The sequence below is a fragment of the Prinia subflava genome, chromosome 13, assembly GCF_021018805.1.
Source record: "Prinia subflava isolate CZ2003 ecotype Zambia chromosome 13, Cam_Psub_1.2, whole genome shotgun sequence".
In the NCBI taxonomy this organism is placed as follows: Eukaryota; Metazoa; Chordata; class Aves; order Passeriformes; family Cisticolidae; genus Prinia; species Prinia subflava.
Genome location: NC_086259.1, coordinates 5,682,455 through 5,704,374, shown reverse-complemented (window position 1 = coordinate 5,704,374; position 21,920 = coordinate 5,682,455). Strand labels below are relative to the sequence as shown.

The 21,920-nt window shown below is 39.8% G+C and overlaps 1 protein-coding gene across 4 annotated transcripts in view; it reads left to right on the top strand.

The window, feature by feature from the left end:
- The first annotated feature begins 2,624 nt into the window (after positions 1-2,624).
- The window catches only part of DPY19L3 (dpy-19 like C-mannosyltransferase 3), a 35,134-nt gene continuing 15,838 nt past the window's right edge, over positions 2,625-21,920 (top strand). Inside the window, exons 1-13 of one of the 4 annotated variants that reach the window (XM_063410608.1) lie at positions 2,625-3,064; positions 3,389-3,535; positions 4,945-5,087; positions 6,535-6,668; positions 13,027-13,117; positions 13,971-14,092; positions 14,293-14,438; positions 16,105-16,228; positions 16,689-16,823; positions 18,487-18,618; positions 19,563-19,664; positions 20,119-20,192; positions 20,432-20,590. In XM_063410608.1, the coding sequence (XP_063266678.1) occupies positions 4,985-5,087; positions 6,535-6,668; positions 13,027-13,117; positions 13,971-14,092; positions 14,293-14,438; positions 16,105-16,228; positions 16,689-16,823; positions 18,487-18,618; positions 19,563-19,664; positions 20,119-20,192; positions 20,432-20,590 (1,322 nt within the window). In that variant the 5' untranslated portion in view covers positions 2,625-3,064; positions 3,389-3,535; positions 4,945-4,984. The other 3 variants (XM_063410609.1, XM_063410610.1, XM_063410611.1) reach the window with 3 other exon arrangements.

Genomic DNA, 21,920 nt, shown 5'->3' with positions numbered 1-21,920 from the left:
GTAGGATGTGGCATCCAGGTATGATCCTGCTCACTGGGCTAAAACACCTTCCTCACTTCAGCTGAGTGAAGCACAAGAGCTGCAGCAGTTTCCTCCCCCCAGAAATACCCTGGTCCTATCACAGACAGGACTGGACACGGGGCTGGCTGGGGCGGAGCAGCACCCAGGGCTCCTGGGATCATTGTAACACCCCTGGGAATTGGGGAAAGGAGGAGAGCCCTGCCACACAGCAGTGGGATTCAAACTCTGTCCTGGATCCTTGGCAAGTGCCTCGGGTTGGAATTGCAGACAGCTGATGCACCACGGTGAGCTCCTGTTCTGCATCCCTTCGAGGCATGTTGGAGAAGAGCTGTCACAAGGAGCCACTCAGGAAGGGACACACCAGTGGAACTGACCTAAGATTAGCTCGGTAATGACATTCACAACTGGGAAAATCAAGGGGAGTTTCCCCAAAAGCAAAAACTTCAGGAGCCTGAAAAGCTTTAGAAGTTCAGAAAAGTGAGAACCCAGAAATTTGCCATGTACAGCAAGGCTGCTGAACAGCAACTCAAAACATTGCAGGTTGAGACTTAAAATTTACTGGGGTAGAACTTGAGTCCTCCTGCTTTTCTAGTTCATGGTAGCTCTTTCTACAGTACTGAGTGGGACAGTCCAAGAGGAAACGCAAATAAATGGAATTTAAAGTTTCTTCCAACCATTTCCTGTACACAATAGTTTGTAGATGTTTGGCATTTGCTGGATTATGGGTAACTTGATACTAACATGAACACTCCACTGCTTCAATCTAGTTGGAACAGAATGAGCAAGCAGATTATTGTTAAATATCCTTTTGTTATTTTGGCAAGTAAGAAGCCAGCATTGCAACAGTATTATAACAATCTAGCAATGATATAATCATCAGTATTAGTGATTGCAAGCTACAGTTTGGTGACTTTTAATTTACATTTCATAATACAATTTTCAGATATTAATATCCATCTGGAAGCTCTTCAGTTCTTCTGCATTCTCATAACTTGAAACATTAAATTTTTATCAACAGACATGTTGCCTAAATAATAAATTGTTTCAGTGAGAATATGTTAAATAATAACTTCATTTTTTTTCCTAGTGTTGTACTTAAACACTTATTGCAACAGGAAATGACTTGTTAAAATATACAGAATTGAGGAAAAATGCATTTTTATTTCCCCTACTATCTAATCTTCTGCTATTTGAAACTTAAACAGTCAGTGTTAGTATTTCAGAAGGAAGGTGACAGCTGAGCATTTAGATACATTAACAACTGTGTAAGGCTGTGTAACACTTTTATATTAAGGAAACTTTTTAGTTCTAATAACACAATTCTGCGTAGGTTGTGTTAGTACTTCAGGAATGTCAGTGAGATTTGTACTGCTGGTTCCACAAAATGGAAAACTTCAGCTGAGCACAGTGACTTATGTACAAACCCATTGCATCCGTGCACGGGGTCATAAAACACAGGAGAATTAGGACAACTCCCCCTTCTCAGAGACTTTGAAAGCTCTTCACTGATTATATTTTCTAAGCCATTTCCATAACTGCTTCTTGTAGAATTTACTTTGCATTGACCTCTTTACAAGTAGTGCATAAGTAGAACTTCTATTCCAGGAAATATCTTCCACAGCATCCCCTTTCTCAGAAATGTAAGTACATTATCTGCTTTACACAAAAACCTACACGCACTCAAGGTGTTTATCTACACTGTAAAATTTCTTGTATGGATACAATGTGTTCATTTCAACAAACACTGGCATCTCTGATGTGGCAGTGGTAAAAGGAAGGGAAATCTTATGGTCATGGTAAAGCCCATATTTATTTTAATTCTTAGTTTAAGCATTCCTCACAAATGTATGACCTGCCTTACTGCTCAAAAAAACCAAACCCAGAAGAAGTATGGCTGTAAACTGGTTTACAGTAGAAATGTTTAACTATTTGGAGGGCTTGATCAGAAGAATATAATCCTGCTGGTTCTAAATATACTTACAAAACAAAATTAGCATGCACAGTAGATACTGAAAAAATTCCTGACTTTTAGTGTCAATGGCTTTGAAGTTCAGAATGGCCAGGATGATTACTACATAGTTTTCTTGGTGTCTGAGCATGCTTTCTATGAATTTCATGGCTCTTCCTACTCAAAATACTAAGTTTTTCAATGAACCAAGGTTGTGGAATGAGAAAAAAAAAATAAAAGTATTGCTGTACTATAAAATTGTGATGGAAAATCAAAAGAATATCGTCCTGCAGAAGTGATCTTTCTCCCTGCCAATTCCACAGAAATTATATGGATTATTGGGAAATCGCCCCTCTGTGAGAGGAGCTGGTTTGTTGGTTATGGCTTCATGGGGCATGGTTTTTTCTACAATTCCTAAAGACGGTGCAAATAAAACTTATAATAAGGACTTACTGCAGGGGTAGGTTGTACCCATTAAGTAGAACAAAGTCTGGTATTGCCGTAATCTTCCAGCTACAAAAGGTCTTTTCCCCCTTTAAACCTTTATGGTGCAGTTAAGCAAGAAATACAGTGGTGCTTATAAGGCGTTGAACAGAACATGCAGCTCTAATTTCAATTTTAAAATCACACATATATATGCGGGGGGGGGGGGGGTGAGAAATACATTAAAAAAAAAAAAAAAAGGCACTACAAATAAATTCTAGAGCATTATTTTAGCAAAGCGTCCTCCCCATCTGCTGAAGCCCGGCGGGACAGCGCGACCCTCGGGGGGATCGGGCCGCGCTCCCGGCCCCACAGCCACCCTGCCACCAAGGCATGGAGGGATGGAAGCCCTGGCTGTGCCCCCATGTGCCGGATTTCCGCCGCCCGCCCGCCCGCCCTGCCGAGCTCGAACCAGCGCTGGAGACGCCGCCGGGCCGGGGGCCGGGCCTGTGACGGGCGGTGTGCCCGCCCCGGCTCCCGGTCTCCGCCCGGCAGGGCCGAGCACCCGGCGCCGCGCCCGCCCCTTCCCCTTTCCCTTCCCCTTTCCCTTCGCTTCCCCTGTCCCTGCCCGCGGCGGGGCCCGGGCGGCTCCCGCAGCAGCAGCGGCCGCAGGTAGCGGGGCCGGGCCGGGGGAGGCGGGCGGGGGGAGCCGCGGCGGGGCGGCGCAGGCCGCGGGGAGCCCCGGGCCCGGCCCTGCCCCGGCCCTGCCCTGCCCCGGGCTCGGGCCCGGCCCTCCTCGGCTGCGGGGCCGGGCTGGGACGCGCCCGCCCCGGCGGAGCCGAGCCCTGCGGCAGCGGCGTGTGAGGAGCGGCTGGCACCGCGCACAGCGAGCGGGGTGGGGATGAGCACCTTGCCTTTGTTAATTAATTGTCAGGTGTGCTGCAAACCGCCTCTTCCGAAGCGTGAGCTCGCCTCGCTCCCCGTGTGTTTCCCCAGGTGTGTGAGGAGGAGGCGAGGCTAATCCGCTGCAAGAGCTTTAAACAAAGTTGTGAGATTGAGGCGTGTTCCTGCAGCGTTGCCAGCAGCAGCAGCCACGTACAGCAGTGGAGCACAAGGAGCAGCTGTTGCTGCTGGGATGGAGAGGTTTGTACCTCAGGGGGGGAGCGGGTTTGGGTTTGTACCTCAGGGTGGGATGGAGCGGGTTTGGGTTTGTACCTCAGGGTGGGATGGAGCAGGTTTGGGTTTGTTCTCCAGGTGGGATGGAGCAGGTTTGGGTTTGTTCTACAGGTGGGATGGAGCGGGTTTGGGTTTGTTCTGCTGGTGGGATGGAGCGGGTTTGGGTTTGTGCCTCAGGGTAGGATGGAGCGGGTTTGGGTTTGTTCTGCAGGTGGGATGGAGCAGGTTTGGGTTTGTTCTGCAGGTGGGATGGAGCGGGTTTGGGTTTGTGCCTCTGGGATGGAGCGGGTTTGGGTTTGTGCCTCAGGGTAGGATGGAGCGGGTTTGGGTTTGTTCTGCAGGTGGGATGGAGCAGGTTTGGGTTTGTTCTGCAGGTGGGATGGAGCGGGTTTGGGTTTGTGCCTCTGGGATGGAGCGGGTTTGGGTTTGTGCCTCAGGGTAGGATGGAGCGGGTTTGGGTTTGTTCTGCAGGTGGGATGGAGCGGGTTTGGGTTTGTTCTGCAGGTGGGATGGAGCGGGTTTGGGTTTGTGCCTCAGGGTAGGATGGAGCAGGTTTGGGTTTGTTCTGCAGGTGGGATGGAGCGGGTTTGGGTTTGTGCCTCAGGGTAGGATGGAGCGGGTTTGGGTTTGTTCTGCAGGTGGGATGGAGCGGGTTTGGGTTTGTTCTGCAGGTGGGATGGAGCGGGTTTGGGTTTGTTCTCCAGGTGGGATGGCACTCTCTGCCAGGTGCAGAGTGGCGGGGTGGGTGTCATTCTGTGTATGGACTGTGCTCAAAGAGCCGAGAGCACCTGGCAGTTGACAGGGCAATGACTGGCTGAGCTTTCTGTCTTGTGATGTTCTCAAATTCTATGGTGTGTAAAACATCAAGTATTCTTTTAATGCTGTCTCCAGTTTTTTTATAACACAAGTGTTCTCTGGAATCATTTTTGCATCTTTTGGCCGCTTTTTTGGGGATTTTCTGAAAGCCAGGATTTAAATGACTGGTTTCGTATTTTAGGCACCCAGCTAAAATACACTGAAAAGACTGGTTTTTCTGTGAAGGGCTTAGACTTTTTAAAAAAGGGGAGCCTGGTGTGCATTTTGAGTCAAGGGCTAAAAAGTGAGGGCAGTCAAAATAATGAATCACTCTGAAAACCTGTTCCAGAGTATGTAAAATGGTGAACATTAGTCTTCATAGTTCCAAGATAATTTTTTCTATACTTTCATTTGCTGAGGGGTACAGATTAAAGGAAAAACTGTGCATTTAGATAAGATAGACTTTATGTTCTGAAGTCAGTCTGTGATGTAGTAAGATGTGGTTTTACATTCACATATTTCATACAGTATCAAGTGACTGTTTGGGTAGGAAGATGCATTGCCTGTGTGTGTCCATTTAGGAGTCAGGCTGAAGAATAATGAATTAAAGTGACTGACATCATGACAACCATAAGACAGAGAAGGGTTGGAAAAGGCACAGAAGCAGCTGAAGATCAGCCTTCAGAGGAGACAAATGTGAAGCCTGATGGGAAAATTCCACCTGGTGGGTAATAAAAAACAAAGTGACATTATGACTTCTTAGTAGTGTTTTGGTTTTGATCTGTCCTAAGCACAGCTCAGAACTAGGTATGTGCCAAATGCATTTCCATTCTTTAATATCACCAAAATCAATTGGATGAGACAGAGGGTCTCATGCAGATTGCTGCATGTCCATTTGTCTCTGTTTTAAAATCCTAATATGAATTGTTGAGAACAATTTTTTAAATTTATTATTGGTGACACACATCAGATTGTACGTAGCCATCCAAAGTTATTGAAAGAATCCAAATCAAAATCATTGCTAACATAAAAGGATTTGAAGACAACTGATAAAATTTGCTTAAAAATAGGCAGGTTGCATATAAAATCTGAATTTAACTACAAACTTTTGCTTTTTAATCTATAGGACATTGGTTAGGTAAATTTAAAAGCGAGTCATTAAGTATCTTAATTCCAGGATCTGTTTAAGTAATGAAATTCTGACAACATTTTCATATGGAATTACATCTTTAAAGCTGACAAAATTCCTTGTTTTTTGAGGGATTTTTAGATTAACTTGTTTTAAGGGATACTTTGATCTAAATTCTAAATGTTTGCCTGCATTTGGGCATATGAAAGTTCCACTGTTTCTGCACAAACCAACTTAGGCTGTGCACAAAAAGAGCAAGTGATCCTAGTTCTCCTGCAGCCCTCAGTTCCATGGAACTGCATCGTTGGAACCCGTAAGTAGATGTCACACACAGTATAAAATGCTCATTTCAAAGATACAATTCCAGATGACTAATCCATCTCAAACCTGATATTAACATTGTAAATACAAAAACCCCAACACAGCCCCGGGCATGTAAGTGCAGAGCGGAGGCCTGGAGGTCCCAGCACAGTCCTTCCTTTGCCATGGTGCCATCCCTGACCTTGCTGTGGTGGCAGCAGGAGCCCATCTGCAATTCAGAGCATGACACCCTCATCAAAGGCTGCTTTGGCTGCTGTTCAGGCTCTTTGTGGGCATTCAGTGAGGCTTTCGAACCTTCACTGTTTTTTACAAAACCAAGCAACCCTCCCCAAAAAGGCAGCTATTTTTAGACCTGTGAAGGAGATGTGACTTTCTTACTTTGTTATCAGTCATGCTGTATTGCTGGAGTTTGGAAAGTTCTGGAAGATATTCCAGTTCAGATTTACAAATTAGTTATGGCATTGAGCTAAACTTGTATAGGATCATGGTGTTCTTAAATTTAAAGTACACCAATTAAGGCACACTTTATTTCACTTTGTATGTAAATAAATTACTCGGATTTTCCTATATGAGAAAATAAAAACCTCCATAAAGATGTGTTAAAGCCAGGTGTCCTGTTACCTGCAGAATGTGAACTGTACATAGGCAATGGATAAATGGCTTTCCAAAAATCCCTATAGGTTCAATAATGTGTTACAGACTGAAATATTTTTCTTCCAAGGTCCTCCAGGTGGAAAGCTGTGGAACATACTCTCACTAACCATTGGTGGAATTGTTGCCATCTCCCTTGGACTTCTTACTTCTGTTTATGTGGCTACACTACATGAAAATGACCTGTGGTTTTCCAATATCAAGGTAACAGTCATTTTTCTAGCTTCATCAGTAGTTTTGTGGAACATTAATATGAGTATTAGTTGAAATTTCGATTTTTTGTGTATTTGTCTTGTAACCTGCTCAACATCCGAATATTTCATTTTTAAAAATTCAATTTAAAAAAAGCTGTGCTTCCCTTCCCACCATACTTCATCGGTTCTATAAATACCTGTCCCCAATTTTTTCTCTAAAAATATTGCTGGAGAGCTCCTGACTGAGTTGTAGCTATGGTTCTTCCAAAAATTGATCTTTATCTACAATAGAATTTCAGCACTTTACTATATGTTTTTCTATAGTCATCTTACTTTTATCCAAAGCAATCTAAAATTAAAACAAAACCCAACTCTTAAAAGAAACAATATGCAAAATCCTGGCATGCAGTTCTTGAATTGTATTTACACTGTGATATTGTAGTACAGTTTAGGGACAGTCTCTTGGTATTCAATACTAATTTTATATAATGTCATTCTAAATGTGTAAACCTCAAAACATATTTCTGCCATTCACTAATGCAAACCCAACCATTCCCACGACCCAGGACTGACTAGGTTTTTTGTAGAATCACTGCAGAGAAAATAATACAGCTGTACCCACAGCTAAATTTAACCAGAGAAAAGAACAGGTGAGTCATTTCCCTTTCAAATGCCTAAAATCCATTCTGCTAGGTCTGTGTATTGTGTTGTTCAAAGAGTGCATATATTTAACTGGAATACTTGCCTTGCAATATGTCTTTTCTATGCTACACACTTTTTATAGGCCAGAAACATTTATATTCCTCTAATGCAAATAATTTGCATTTACTGCAACAATTGCTGTTGTATTTTTTGTACATACTGTGCTGTACCCACCCTTATCTTCCCTTGATTATATAAAGATTGTACACAATATATTGAACCCAAGGTGCATCTTGGGTTTGCCTTTTCCTTCCAAAAGCAAGTAGTGAATAATTTCAAGGTGTTGTATATTTTGAAGTACAAGCAGGCATGGGCTTGTGGCAATGAGGATGGATACATATTTTTTATTCTGTGAGACTGAGCCAGAGAAGCACAGAGTTCACTGAATTAAGCAGTTTCGTAGCTGTAATAAAGTTATCCTCTCAGTGGGTGAAACCATAGTTTTATTTGATAATTATTGTTTTCATTTATAGTACACTGTCATGCCACTAGATATCAGAACTGAAACAAACCCCTCTAGTTTTCTGTAGTCTGGTTTCTGTTGTCTCTGTTGCTGTTATTTCATCCCACGGAGGTGATGGATAGCTGGTAACACTGCAACAGGAACAATTTCAGCCAATTTGATGAAAGATTCAAAAAGCATTAAGTTCATTTACCAGCAGGGTAAAGGACAAAGAGCTGCAGACACTCTGTGATCTCACAGTGCCCCTCCTTCAGTGGGATGTGATCTCCACCAGAGCATGCACGTGGTGCTCATTTTAAACAAAATACTGCTTTAGGAGTAGTATAGGAAGAGAAGACTGCATATGAAGAGTCTGAAATTTCCTGCAAATCTGAGGCAGGAAGGCTCATCCCAATATCTGTAAAACAATCCACAGATGTCTCTGTGCCTGTGTGTAGGAGTGTAGTCTCTCCAGGGGTATGTACATGTTTTCCAGCACTTCTGAATTGGTTAATCTTTTCATTACAGCACATACTATATCTTAAGAAAGACAAGACCCTCAAAAATTACATGGAAAATAAGTGGAAAATTTGCTTTTTTCTTTAACATTTTATAGTTTGGCCAAAGCATTTATTTTGCAGGTATTAACTGAACTTTCCAAAAGTTTGAAAAGAGTAAGTGTTATTTTAGTTGATACCCCTGCCCAGATTCTCAGAAGGGAGAACTGTAGTCTAATGCTTGCCCCACAATTATTGCATGCCTTGCTTAGTGAAATGCAGAGTGATCTCATTTAATGATATTTTCAATAAACATAACATAGAATAAATGGATGCATTACAAATGCACATGCAGTGTTTTATTAACCCCCATGCCTGTGAAATACACTAGAGCGTCACCACGTTGCTCTGCAACGTAGAAAAGAAAAATTCTAAATCAGTTCGGTTTCCATGTTTTAAACTGCTAGCTTCAGTGACCCTGAATTGGCTGTAAATGGGGCAAATTTGAGGATTTGTGTTGCTGAAATCTGATACAAAAATTATATAACAGTGCATTATTCTCCTGAACTTCATTCCTTTCATCCAGTAAGCTACAATTAGTCAGATGATAAAAATTCATGCCCACAAGGATCTGTGTAGCAACTTAATGAACACAGAGATGTAATGGGAGACCTATTTTGTCATTTTTTTCTTTTATATGGAAGTGCTCTTCTATTTGAAGATCTGCAGTGTTTTTCTGGCACTTTTGCACCAGGCAAAAAATAGATGTTTGTACCTGCATCTTTTAGGCGCAAAAGGTGGAATTTTTGTTCTGAAGACCCTACTGATACATAAACACCACAAGTGCATAGTATGGAGTTGTACTCAACTCTAAAAATTGGAAGTAAAAAGAGTTCATTATGCAAAGTCATGACTCCTAACTCCTAAATAATTGGAGTCAGGACTTGCACACACACTTGCAATGATTGCCTTTCTGTAATTTCAATTGCAATTCATGAAAAGGCAGTTCAGTTTTGGGTGTCTTCCAGCAATGGTTCACCCAAGTAGAAAAACTGTCTGGTCGTTGTTAAACTGTTTTGCTGTATTTTGAATATGGCTTTCAACAGTGCATTGATTTCAGCTGCTGCTCTGTGTGTGAGTCTTGTTCTTGTTTGCTGGTAAATGTGCCTGCTATTATCAATTAGCCATGGTCACAGGAGAAAGATGTACAATTGTTTTCTTACCAGAAAAACTGAAAAAGCACATCTTGAAGAGTGGCTTATGCAATGAAGGAGGTACACAATTGGTATTTTTTTATTTGAAGACTTCCTGAAAGAATGACACAAAAAAAAAAAAAAAAAAAAAAAGAGATTCAGCATATCATGACACCTAGCCAGAAGCTGTGTTTGTCTCCCCTTCCAGCAGAGATCACAGGTTATAATCACTTATCTTGTTCAAATAACTTTGAAGAAAAAAAATTGAACCCCTTCTGATATACGTTAAACCAACAAACATTTCTGTTTGTGATGGTGGAAGTCAAAACAGATTTCTTATCCAAAAATCCCTTCTCAGTTTTCTGTAAATGTTCTGGCATAACACATCTGAAATGGCTTGTCTATTTTCAGTGATTTTCAGTAGCACTTTAGTGGCTGCCCCTTCAGTGCAGCATTTTTTGGGAACAGAATCTGCTATGCAAATAACAAAATGGGGAGCCACCTCTCCTGTCAGCCATTGCATTGCTTGTTCAACTGCAAATTCTGAAGAAACTTTGAACAGGAATGAGCCAAGGCCATGTAGCAAATTAATACTGTAAGAAAAACAAACTTCAGAGCATTCATTTCTTCTCTACCCCTTCTGAGTAAGCATTTAGATACTTGATTATTGATTTTTCCTGTAATAAAATTGCTGCTTGCAGGAAGTGAGGAATGAAAATATAAGATTGTAAGTCTTTCATGATGAGAATACCAGGATTTAGTCTGTGAGGTGCTCATACTTTACCTTTTTACATTTTGAATACAACCCAAAGGTCATTGCCCAGAGCAGCTGTGGCTGTCCCTGGATCCCTGGCAGTGCCCAAGGCCAGGTTGGACACTGGGGCTGGGAGCGGCCTGGGACAGTGCAGGGGGTGGCACTGGATGAGCTTTAAGGTCCCTTCCAGCCCCAAACATTCAAAGATTCTATGAGGAAAAGCAGGGAGACAGGTAATGAGACCTGCACAAAGTGAATGCTCAGGCATGAAGGGAGGGAGGGCCCCCAGGACTTTGGCAGGACTTTTCCACAGAAGTGCCTGTTGAGGTGTTAGGGGTGCTTTTACTCTGGATCAGATCTGATCTGGAACACTCAGACAGATGGGCTCGAGGTTACCCAGCCAGGAGAGCTGTCCAAGCATTAAACAGCTTTGCTGAAGGCTTGTTCTAACTGGGAACGTTGACAGCAGCTCTGTGTGTTGAGTTTCCACCTGTACACTTGAGAAGATTTTCAAATCTTCCTGGTCTTAAATTGAAAAACTAACAAATAGTTTCAACTACACAAATTTTGTTTTAGCTGTGTCAAAAAAGGAAAAGTAGTTGGAGCTTTATTTATGCTCATTATTTATAGAAAAACTCAACTCAGACTTTGGCTGCTTGCTCAGCATTCTGAAGGACTTGCTTAAGGAGTCTGAGGAATCATAAGCTCTAAATTTTTGCACTGCCCTTGAGAGAAAGTCCTTTGTATTTGGTTGTGAATGCTTAGTATTATTAGGATACAATTGCATAAATTGAAATCGTAAGCAGCTCTGTGTGTGTCCCAGAGGACAGTGTTCTTTATTTTTCCCTTGCAGCAGTGATAACTTCTTTGTTACAACCTCACAAAGTGAATACACAGACAGATAAGCATGTGCTCTCACTATGTTTATCCACAAGTCTGCATGTTTTTATTGACATGGAATGCTAGGAAAAGTATAAATTGCAGTAGAACTGGAAAAGTATTTTGAGTGAATAAAACAGATGTTATCTTAGCATGAAACAGATGTAAAACTCACTACTATTTGTCTCATAAAGTATAGCATTTGGTTGAATACAGCTGGTGCCAGGATTACAAATTAATCATGTTTGAATGCATTTTTGCTAATTAGATCCCCCTCTGTGATTCCTCTCTCCCCCTTAATAAATTCCAAATGTTAGCATTCCCATTTTTTTTTATGAACATTTAAGAGTCAGCCATCTTTTGGTACTGGAAAACTTTTCAGTAGTGATGAATTTGAAACTAGAGCTTCTTCAAAATCCAAGACTCTCGTTTTGCTAAGTGTGTGGGTTTTGGTATGATGATTTATACTCACAGGGCAGCTGGAGAGTTTAGTTGTGAACTTAAATTGAATCACTTGTGGTTTTATCTGTTGACTCTTCTCAGACCAGAATATTGGTTTGTCAACAATTGACTTCAATAAAATACATGATAAGATGTGTTCTTTGAGATAAGCACCTTTCCTGGGCAGTAGAGGAGAGAAGAACATGATTTTTTTGTCGAGCTTTTTATGTTAGCTCTGACACAGAATTGATTCTGCTCCAGCATAAGAGTTGGGACTGTATAAGAAAGTTGGAAGTCTTGGGGTTCTGTGCAAGGTTGTATTAATAAGAATGGCATCCATAAAAGACACTGAAAAAGCAATGTTCTGTTATTTCAGTAACATTCTTTGTACTGAAAGATGAATTCATAAGATTATTTTTAGCAATGACACATTTTTTAATGTCTTGCATTTACCACATAAAGGGATTTCACTGGATTTTCAAATCTCAATATAAACTTTTCCTAACTGGATAGAGACGTTTTCTAACTTCCTGCTTAGGAGATACATTTGCTGGGATGTTATTTTACAAACTACTAAAAAGATCACTAATAGTAGAACAATTCTGTATAAGAGGATTGCTAGTTCTCATCAGATTGGTTGTTCATGCCATTTTTGTTTTAATGTGCTTGCCCAAAGCAGTGGGTTTGTTAAATTTCATTAGATCTTCACAACTAATGAGGTAACAAAAGGAAGTGCATTCCAAAGCAAAGAGCTTTCTGATCTTACTGGACTCCATCTGCTGCAGTATCAGCCAAGAAAAAGGCATAGTTTGAAATGTGCCTGGTTCAAAGTGCACCTCGTTTAAATAATTTGAACATTTCTAATCAGAAATAAGGAGTTCATCTGGCCCTAAAAGCCAAGTCCCTTTTCCTTTCACCTCTAATCTGAAAGTGAAGACAGCTGGCTTCCTGTAAGAAGCAGTGTTGAACAAGTGGGCAGCAGCATGCCCTGCCAGCTGAAATATCCGTGGCATTCTGGTGCAGCCCCCACATAGCACACTGAATTAATTGAGCCTTGAGCTGGCAAAGCCATGGACACAATGGGATAACTACATCTGGGAGAAAAGGTTAAGTGCACAAAGCAGGGATGTGCAGCTTTACGGTCCAGCTGTGGGCCACTGTGCCAAGCTAAGCTTGTCATATTACGAAAAAAAGAGTGAAATACCCAAAATATTTCCAAGCAGCATATCAGAATCACAAAAAACATATACATTTCCCCAGTTAAAATAGTCATATACACCCCAGCCATTTGCTTCTCACCCTTTTAGTTGAACTAAGTTGCTTAGAATATGAAACCCAAAGACTGAAGCCTCTCTGAAACTCAGTTTCCCTGGTGCAGCAGGAACTGGGAGTTGAAGGCAGCCTTGGATGATGGTGAAAAGCAAATGGAAAGTGAATTTACTGTTGAATTTCACTTGCAGGAGGTCGAAAGAGAAATTTCATTCAGAACTGAGTGTGGACTTTATTATTCCTACTACAAGCAGATGGTTCAGGCTGCTTCCATACAGCAAGGTATTGTAAACTGTAAAGTAAGTTTTTTGCAGCTGACTATTTGTAGGTTTGGTTGGGATTTTTTTTCACATATAATTGAGAACAAGGCATGCCATAACAATGAAAGATAGTGTAACAATTGTACTGGAGACAGATTTATTCTGTTCTATGCCAGGGAGCCCCTGAGTTATGGACATAATAAATTTCACAGTGATGCATTGGTTTCTGTGCCACACCTTCACATGCTGATGAAGGCAGTCACTTTGAGGGACAATTTTTATATGTGTTAGGGTTTCAGTTTGGTGGTTTATTCAGTTTATTACTTTTATTTTTATTCTTCTCTTGTTTAATTTGAGCTATGAGCCATTTCTGGGAAGAGGCAATTTTTTTGCTCTATTCCTGGACAGTGACACAAGGAGCAGCTTCCAAGGAAGTCGTGTACAGGGATGGGGCTTTCTCAGACAGTCTCATGTTTTCTAGATATTTAGCTGTTGCTCCCTAGCAATTTTGCTTGTACTACACATTTCTCAATATTAACTTCACCTGTGATTAAAGCAGTGCCAGGAACAGTTCTCAGGATCCAGAATGTACCACAGATTCTATGCTGGGGATGGAAGTATAAAAATAAATGTTTTATACACTACTAAATATACAGTACTTGAATTAGCACTGTGAGTCACATTTCAAGCAGGGAAGCTGAAGACCTCAGAAGGTCATGTTGATTCAGAGGTAATCTGTTCTGAATCATTGACTCAAAGTTTGCAGTTTCTGATGAGAGATCCTAAAATACCTTTGAAAAAGTTATTCACTGTTCAAATGAAGATGGAGGGGGGAAAATGACAATCTCCTATTTCAATTTCTCTTTATCATTAAGGTTTACATGGTTTAGTATATGACAATAAAACTGAATCTGTGAGGACAATTAACATACTTGAAAGAATGAATGTTTACCAGGAGGTGTTTCTCAGCATTCTGTATAGGATTCTTCCAATTCAGGTAGGCATTTATTTATGGCTTTAGATTGTAAGTGCATTATGAAGATTACAGTGAATCATAGCTCCCCTTTGTAGATATTTTCTAATTAGAAATATTCCTGATGTCTTTTTAATTTGTAAAAGCAAAACCTAATTCATACTAAGTATAATCTCCCCCCATGAGTGTTTTAATGTCAACATCAGTATTCTTGTGTTTTACAGCAATACCTAGAGCCTGTTTATTTTTATATCTACACTTTGTTTGGACTTCAGGCAGTTTATGTCATTGCTCTGTATGTAACAAGCTGGCTTCTTAGTGGAACATGGCTTTCAGGGTTGTTGGCAGCTTGCTGGTATATTACAAACAGGTAAGTGAGATTAAACATTCAATCTTTCTGAAATTGTACCTAGTTTCAAAGGTAAGGCATTGAAGCTTTAACTGCATGATTAATTGGACAAAACATTAAACTAGAAGGCCTCTCTCCAATTAGCCAGAAAGTAGAAAAAATGTTTAAACAACAAAAAATAATTAGAAAACAGTCAGAAATGAGCTGACATGTCAGACTGGGTTTTTAAAGGTTCAGGAAGTTTGAGTAGAAAATTTTGTCTTAAATTGGTCTCTGAAAGTGGACTACATCTTTGAGGTGTGCCTGGAGCTCCAGGTGCTGTACCCTGTCTTCTCCAGCCTAGGATCTCTCAGGTGTTAGAGACACCTGCATGGAAGCCCTTCAGCTGTCCCTCACTACCCCACACCCCAGGGGTTCCTTCCACAACCTCAGCTCATTTGATGTTCAGCTCCTCTCTCCCCTTATTCCTGTAGCCATCTCCAGCACTAAGCCTCAAAGCAAAAACGTGGTAATTGAGCTGTTCTAGTGCTTTATCACTGGAAGAATTATCAGTTTGGAGATAAAACCCTAAGAACTGGCTTTATGCCAGAATTCAGCTGCTGGCAGGAAGCTAAAATTGGTGACATTGGCTGTTACCTGTAAATTACTCAAGAAAATAAAAGTACAGTCTTGGTTCTACCAGAAACGTTTGATATGTTAATGAGCAGCTCTAAAGGAATTTGTCTGCAAGCACATCCACTACAGAATAATTACAGGTGTATGGAGGCAAGATGTTTCTTTCTCCAACTATAAAAGTAATTAAAAGCCACATGCAGTGTTTCACACGTTTCTTTCATGAGGTCATCTCTTCTATTTGCAGAATATTTGGAGCAAATTTGTCCATCTTTCTAATGCTGAAGAATGAGCGTTTTTTTTCTTTATGCAATATAATAAGTGCATGGAATGGATTTGGATAAAGACTTTCTGTGCAGATGAATTACTTCTGAGGCCACTGAGTAACTGCATTTAAACACGTTCTTCCTGCAGCTGAGCATGTCTCAGATATGTTGCTTACTGGCCTTTTTAGCAAATATTTTCTCTACACCAGGAAAAAGAGAATTATTCTTTGTTTTTAACTTTTAAATCAGGCTTTGCAAATGACTGGTTTTTAGGGAATTCTTCCATCACATACTTCTTATGTTCAAAAGCTTCAAAAAATGACCAAAAAGCTCATAAGCAATTAAACTGTGTTCAAGCTCAAGTCATTGGGATCACAGTGAAAATTATATTCTGTTTATATTCTGTTTATATTCGCACATGTGCATTTGCAAACCAAAAAATGAAGTAAAATGACTTGTCATGTTGAAATCCACACGCTGGATTTTGGAAGTGCTTTTAGTTTGGGGTGTATTTGTCATTTCTAAATTACCCAAGCTGTGCTTCATAAATAAGATGTAATCCATAGTATATTTTTTTTACAGTTAGTGAAGCTGAAGTACATCATTTGAGATGCAGAAACAATGGATAACTTGCAGAACCTTCATAGTGATTTATTTTCAGAGCCAGGTGTGTTGAAGGAACTGGAGTGTAGAGCCTCCATTTTTATAAATAAGGAGTTGAAATAGCACAAAGATGCCTGTCATTGCCAGCTCTCTGTCTCCAAGTGACTGCATGATTTTCAATTTGTGAAACTCTCTGTTTTGTACAGAGTAGATACTACAAGGGTAGAATTCACCATTCCTTTAAGGGAGAACTGGGCACTGCCATTCTTTGCTGTTCAGATAGCAGCCATCACATACCTGCTCAGAACCCATTTACAGCCTGCTCAAGAAGTGAGTATTTCTGACAAGTATGACACAATAAACTTAGTAACAGAAAACTGTCCTGATCTGCAAGAATTAAAGCAAAGGGGTGATACAGTTTCTTTGACCAACAGTTCTTAAGTTAGTACTCCTTATCTTGATCAAGTCACTGCTATTTATACCACAGTAAAACAGGTATTGCCTTTCAGTCTGGGGGCTGAAACTGTCTGAGATCTCACTGTTTTCTTGCAAATGGTATTACAGTGATAAAACACAGGCATAAGTCAAGAATTTGTAACTAATGAAATGTTTGTTATCCTCCGAGCTGTTAATTGTAGTTAGAAAATTCAGTGTTTTAAAAGTGGTTTTAAAATAAAACCAGATTAAGGTGGGCTTTGGTTGGGTTTGTTGAGATTTCTTTTTGCTTGATTTTTTGTGTTTTAACAAAGGAAACTATAAAGTAAAATAAAACTTTCTTCCCTCCTTCCAGAGGCTCACACTCATTGCTATATTCATAGCAACGTTTCTCTTCAGCCTGACTTGGCAATTTAACCAGTTTATGATGCTGATCCAAGCATTGGCATTATTCATACTGGACTGCTTGGACATGATTCCCACAGCAAAGGTAACTTTCTCTTTGGAAATAACCTACTTTTGTCTCTTTGCCTTCATAAAGCCAACAGTTGTGAAGATGTTTTCCTCAGCAGTGGCCTGGATGCCCAGAGTAATACAGATTATCTAGTGTGCCTTGTGCTTTGAAATGATCACAGGGTATGTACCCTGCAAGAGTAAAAGTGAATGATGCAAACACCATTTCTGATTTTTGTTCACTTCAACGTAGTTCATGTCTATTTAATTTTTGTCTGCTTTTGTTTAGACACTGTTTGACACTTCCAAACACCATCCTAGCAGTTGATCTGATACAACAGCTTTAGCATGGCCTCTCAAAGTTGCCAGAAGGAAAAAATCCCCCAGGAAATCTTTGTGTGACTTTGTGAAGTCAGAGCAGTGTCTGAATTTTGCCTCAAGCATTGTGCATCCTCTCATCTGCCAGTCAGGGCCAAGCTCTGAGCACAGGAGGAGGATGCAGAACACCAGAACAGCTGGGGAGAAGCAGCTGTCTTGTCTGCATTGACATTCACCCCAAAATAACAGCATTGCCCCTGCTGTGTTGCTGAGCTGGATAAGCCAGAAAATAAAACCAGTCTTACTAAGAAGGTCAGGGATCATTGACAGTCAATCTTACAAAACAGAAATGTGCTCTAGAAGATGATGACACTGTCTTTGACATTAGGGTTGCTGTGAAATTCTACCAAGACCATTTTAGGCACAGTGAAACTTACACTGGTTGAAAAAGGTTCTAACTTTAGGAAAGGTTATAGGAGGATGAAGGAAAATTCATGTAAATTCATTTTAAATTTGAAGCAGACTTGAATTTTACTGATTGTATTAATTTAACTGAAAATGAGTATGGTGCCTGCATATCAAGATAAATGTGGCTTACTTAAGTTTCTGAACTCTTCATTATATCTGCAACTGCAAACTGAAGTCAGTATTTAATGTGACTGGTCAGGTACCTTAAAAGTCAGTAAATTACCAGCTTCATCCTGAGTTACTCCAAAACAGACTCACCACACCACTGTGTCTGTACTCACTTTCAAAAAAGCACTGCTTAGAATTCCTGGAGTTTGTTGGGCTCTTTGATACTGATTTACACCATGGCTGTAATACAAGACTGAACTTGGGGTCTTTGTGTGAGGTAAATTACATCCTTTGGTACCCCTTTTGGTGTCAGAAAGTCAGCTGAGGTTTAGTGTTTACATTGAGCTGAACACTGATAATAGTTTAGCATAGCCCAAAAGGGATTAACTGAACTCTTACTGAAAAGCTGGGGAAGGCAGGGGATGTTTGGTTGCTGAACTGCACTGAGCCATAACTCTTTAGTCGTAAAAACATCACTGAGGCTACAGAAACACCTCTTGGACTAAAGAAAATAAAACCGTCTTCCAAATATTAAGTAATTAATATTTTCCTCACACTGCAGTTATCTGCTTGATTACAGGATCAAGCTTCCTTAAGTATAAAGTAGGCATAAAATACTAACCTAAGTAGTTCAGGACATAAATATAAAAGGGATACAGTCATGACTTTAAATGTAATGATCTACTGCAAGATGATGTGTTCTTTGCAAAAATAATTGATGTTGTAATAAATTATAAAGCATACTCAGAGAAAAGCAGCTATGACTATAAAGTTTTGTAGACATAAAAATCTCATTATTGTTACAGGTTACATGGCTCTATATCATTCAGATTTCTGGGTTACTGCTGGTCTGTGTCCTACAGTTCTTCAATTCTATGATTCTTGGATCATTGCTTATAAGTTTTAATGTTTCTGTCTTAATAGCAAGAATAATCCAGGTAGGTACCAAAATATGTCTATAATACTAAATAAAGAGTATTTATATATATATATGTGGGTGTGTGAATGAGTAATTTAGATTCATTACAATTTTCATTTACTAATACTAATTAGAGGAATTACTATAGCGTACAGCAACCCAAATGTTGCCTGATCAAATAATGAATCCCATTACTCTAACTGCAGCTTAGCCAAGCACATCAGACATCATAATTCCACGATTTCTATTAACATTAATGATTGTGCAAGCTGCAGTTTGGACCCTGAAAAAAAAAATGGCACAAATGGACTTTACACCTGTTCCAGCAGGACTTGAATTTGTGGATCTGCCTCCAACAAAATAATCTGTAACAACTAGGACAACTAGGCTCATGTCGAGTTCAGCTTCCTGAAATCCATTGTTTCTTTCAAAGATCAGGTTTTTTAGTGTAGTTACAGTTCTCTTTGTTCTGGTTCTGGCATTGGTGACAGCCTCTGACCACAATAAAGGTGTTTACAGGGCCATTCCTATTGTCTGCACCTATTCCCAGTTGCCTATGGGCAGCTCATCTGGAGCTTGGAATGGAAAATTGCTCAAAATCCTATCAGAAGATCCCTTTGCCATGTTTAGGTGGAAGATGTAATGAGTAGGTATTTCAAAAGGCACACAGAGTTATGGAAATTAGGGAATAAGTTCTGTAAAAGAACTGCCAAAGAAGGGCTGTTTGGCTGCTTCCAAAACTCTGCCAGATCAAAGCTTTTATGACATTGTCCCTTCAGGTCTGTGCAAGAGGTATATCTTTATTCTGGGTACTTGGTTCTGTATCCATTTTTGCTTACGTGAGCCTAATACAGATTTGGTGCTGCTCAGGACTAGCAGATCAGCTGTTTCAAATGGCCTGTGATGTTTTTGTTCCAAATACATTAAAAAATGACTGAAATACTAATATTTTCTTCTTTGTAGAAAAATCTAAAAAAGGGTGGCTTGCTTAATAGGCTTGGGAAACTTATCCTCCATGTTCTGCTAGTCTTGTGCTTGACTCTCCTAATAAATAAATTCATTAAGGTAGGCAAATAATTTTTGGTATCAAACATTACACAGTGTATTATGTTAAAAGCTATTTGTTAACCATCTACAGGAGTATCATTAAATAAAAACTGCAGTGAGATTTCTCTGCATCTCAGAAACTGCATTTTAGAAATCAAAGTTTGTTTTGCTATTCTTTGATATATGGATTTGAAAACTCCATAAATTAACACCAAATAATTGGTGTTAACTCGAAGCTCACCTGTAATTTTATATCAGTTGTAGATCTATACTGTTGAGCATTTGCAAAGTTTTTCACTGAATTTTCTTTTCAATGAATGCAGTTAAAAGTGAATGCTTCTGTGATTGCAAAGCACCCATCTTAGTAAACTTATGTTCTTTGCAGTTACATTTAAATGACAAAAAAGCTGTTTACTGTGCAACATTTTTCATATTTAAAATATAATTTCCTTTCTCTTTCCACACTCTGTAGAAAATTCTTAATCTTGAGTCAGATGAACATATATTCAAATTCCTGAAAGCAAAATTTGGATTTGGAGCAACAAGGTATGATTTAGCTGTAGTTTTGCTTTTTGTTTGACTTCTTTCATGAAGCCTTCAAGTTGTCCTTATTTCAAATGTGTGCAATAAATCACAGAGTTTTACCTCATGTTTCTGTCGTACTTGCCCTAAGTGTAATCTGCACAACTGTGACATTGTAATTTGTTGGGAAAAAAGTAAACTTCTGTCCTTTTTGACATCAAGTTATGAAATACATGATGGACAAAGATGTTTCTTTTTTTTAGAGATTTTGATGCTAACCTGTATCTTTGTGAAGAAGCCTTTGGTTTACTACCTTTAAACACTTTTTCAAGACTCTCCAGTACGTTGCTTTTTTACATCTATGGATTTGTTCTGTTCCTTCTGACAGTAGCAGCTGTCATTGTTGCCTTTCGGAACCTCAGGTAAATACAGTTTTAAGGTAATTCACATTTTTATCAATTTTCTTCAGCTGGCTGAGGAACTCAGAGGTGAACACAGCAGCAGTACAGGATTGCTTTGCACATCTGCTGAGGAGGAGGGTGTGTGACAGAGAAATCAGGCAGAATAATTAACTTTCTACTGAAGCTAAAAACGTAAACAAAGAAATATCTTTCCCAAGATTAAGTCAAGCTCTTTGCTGTTGAAGTTTTGCAGTATGTTTAATGTTGGTTGGGTTTTTTGGGATGAGGGAAAGCAGGGGAAGGATGTCTTTATCTAAAATAAGTTTATTTTCTTTAGTTCATCCCACTTTCCCTGTGCAAAGCAGATTTCCCAGGTTTTATCCTCAGACTGCCCAGAAATGAGGCGGAGTGGTCTGTGCTGAACTTTGTGATCTGTGTGAAGGAGCAGGAGCTGTAACTGTGCATCACTGCTGGCATTTCCCAGAGCTAAACTCTGGCATTCTGAGGGATCTACAGAACACAGAAAACGAGATAGAACTGCTATTCAAACAAAATGATTCATTAGAGAGCTCTCAGTTTTACATGTACAACCTGGGCAAAAAGTAGAAGGGATCTTATAAAATTGATTAAGCAAAAATTCAAGGAGTGTCTCCTGATTAGTGCCACTAATTAGGGAAGACTGGATAAAAAGGAGAGAGAGCAAGAGAAAGGGAGAGTATCCAAGACATTCCAGAACTATGTTATGACAATTACATATTACAATAGTAATTTCAAATATCAGTCATCTGTAAATAATTTTGGTACTATTCAGCCAGCCTCTTTGTAAACTTACTGCATCAGTCAATTTCAAAAAATAAAGATTCTGCAGCTCTTATTTTCTGCAACCTTAGATGTAATCCCACACGTCTCTAATTTTTAATGCTTTTATCTCACTTATCCCCTGCCCTGAAAGAAATGGGAAAACCCCACACACTCAAGCAGCTTCTTCTGTGTTTTTGAAGGGCCCTCCACATATTCACAATGGATTCAAGCAATGGCCACTCCTTTCAGGGCTCATTTTCCTTAATTCTGCTTCCAATCTATGGCTCTAATAGCATCCAGATAGACCAGCACAAGCCCACAAATCACAGTTAAATTCTTCACTCTCATCAGAAGCCCTCAGAACATGGAAGTAGCTGCATCCTTGCTGTAAACAAATTTATCTCATTCTAATCCAGCTCATTTAACCCATTGCATTCCCAGAAATCTGCCCATTGAAAGAAATACCTGATGCTGCATCAACTTAGTGGCATCAGGCTAAATTATATAGTAAATGCAATAGAAGATTGTGGACTTGTAGCAATGGTTGTTG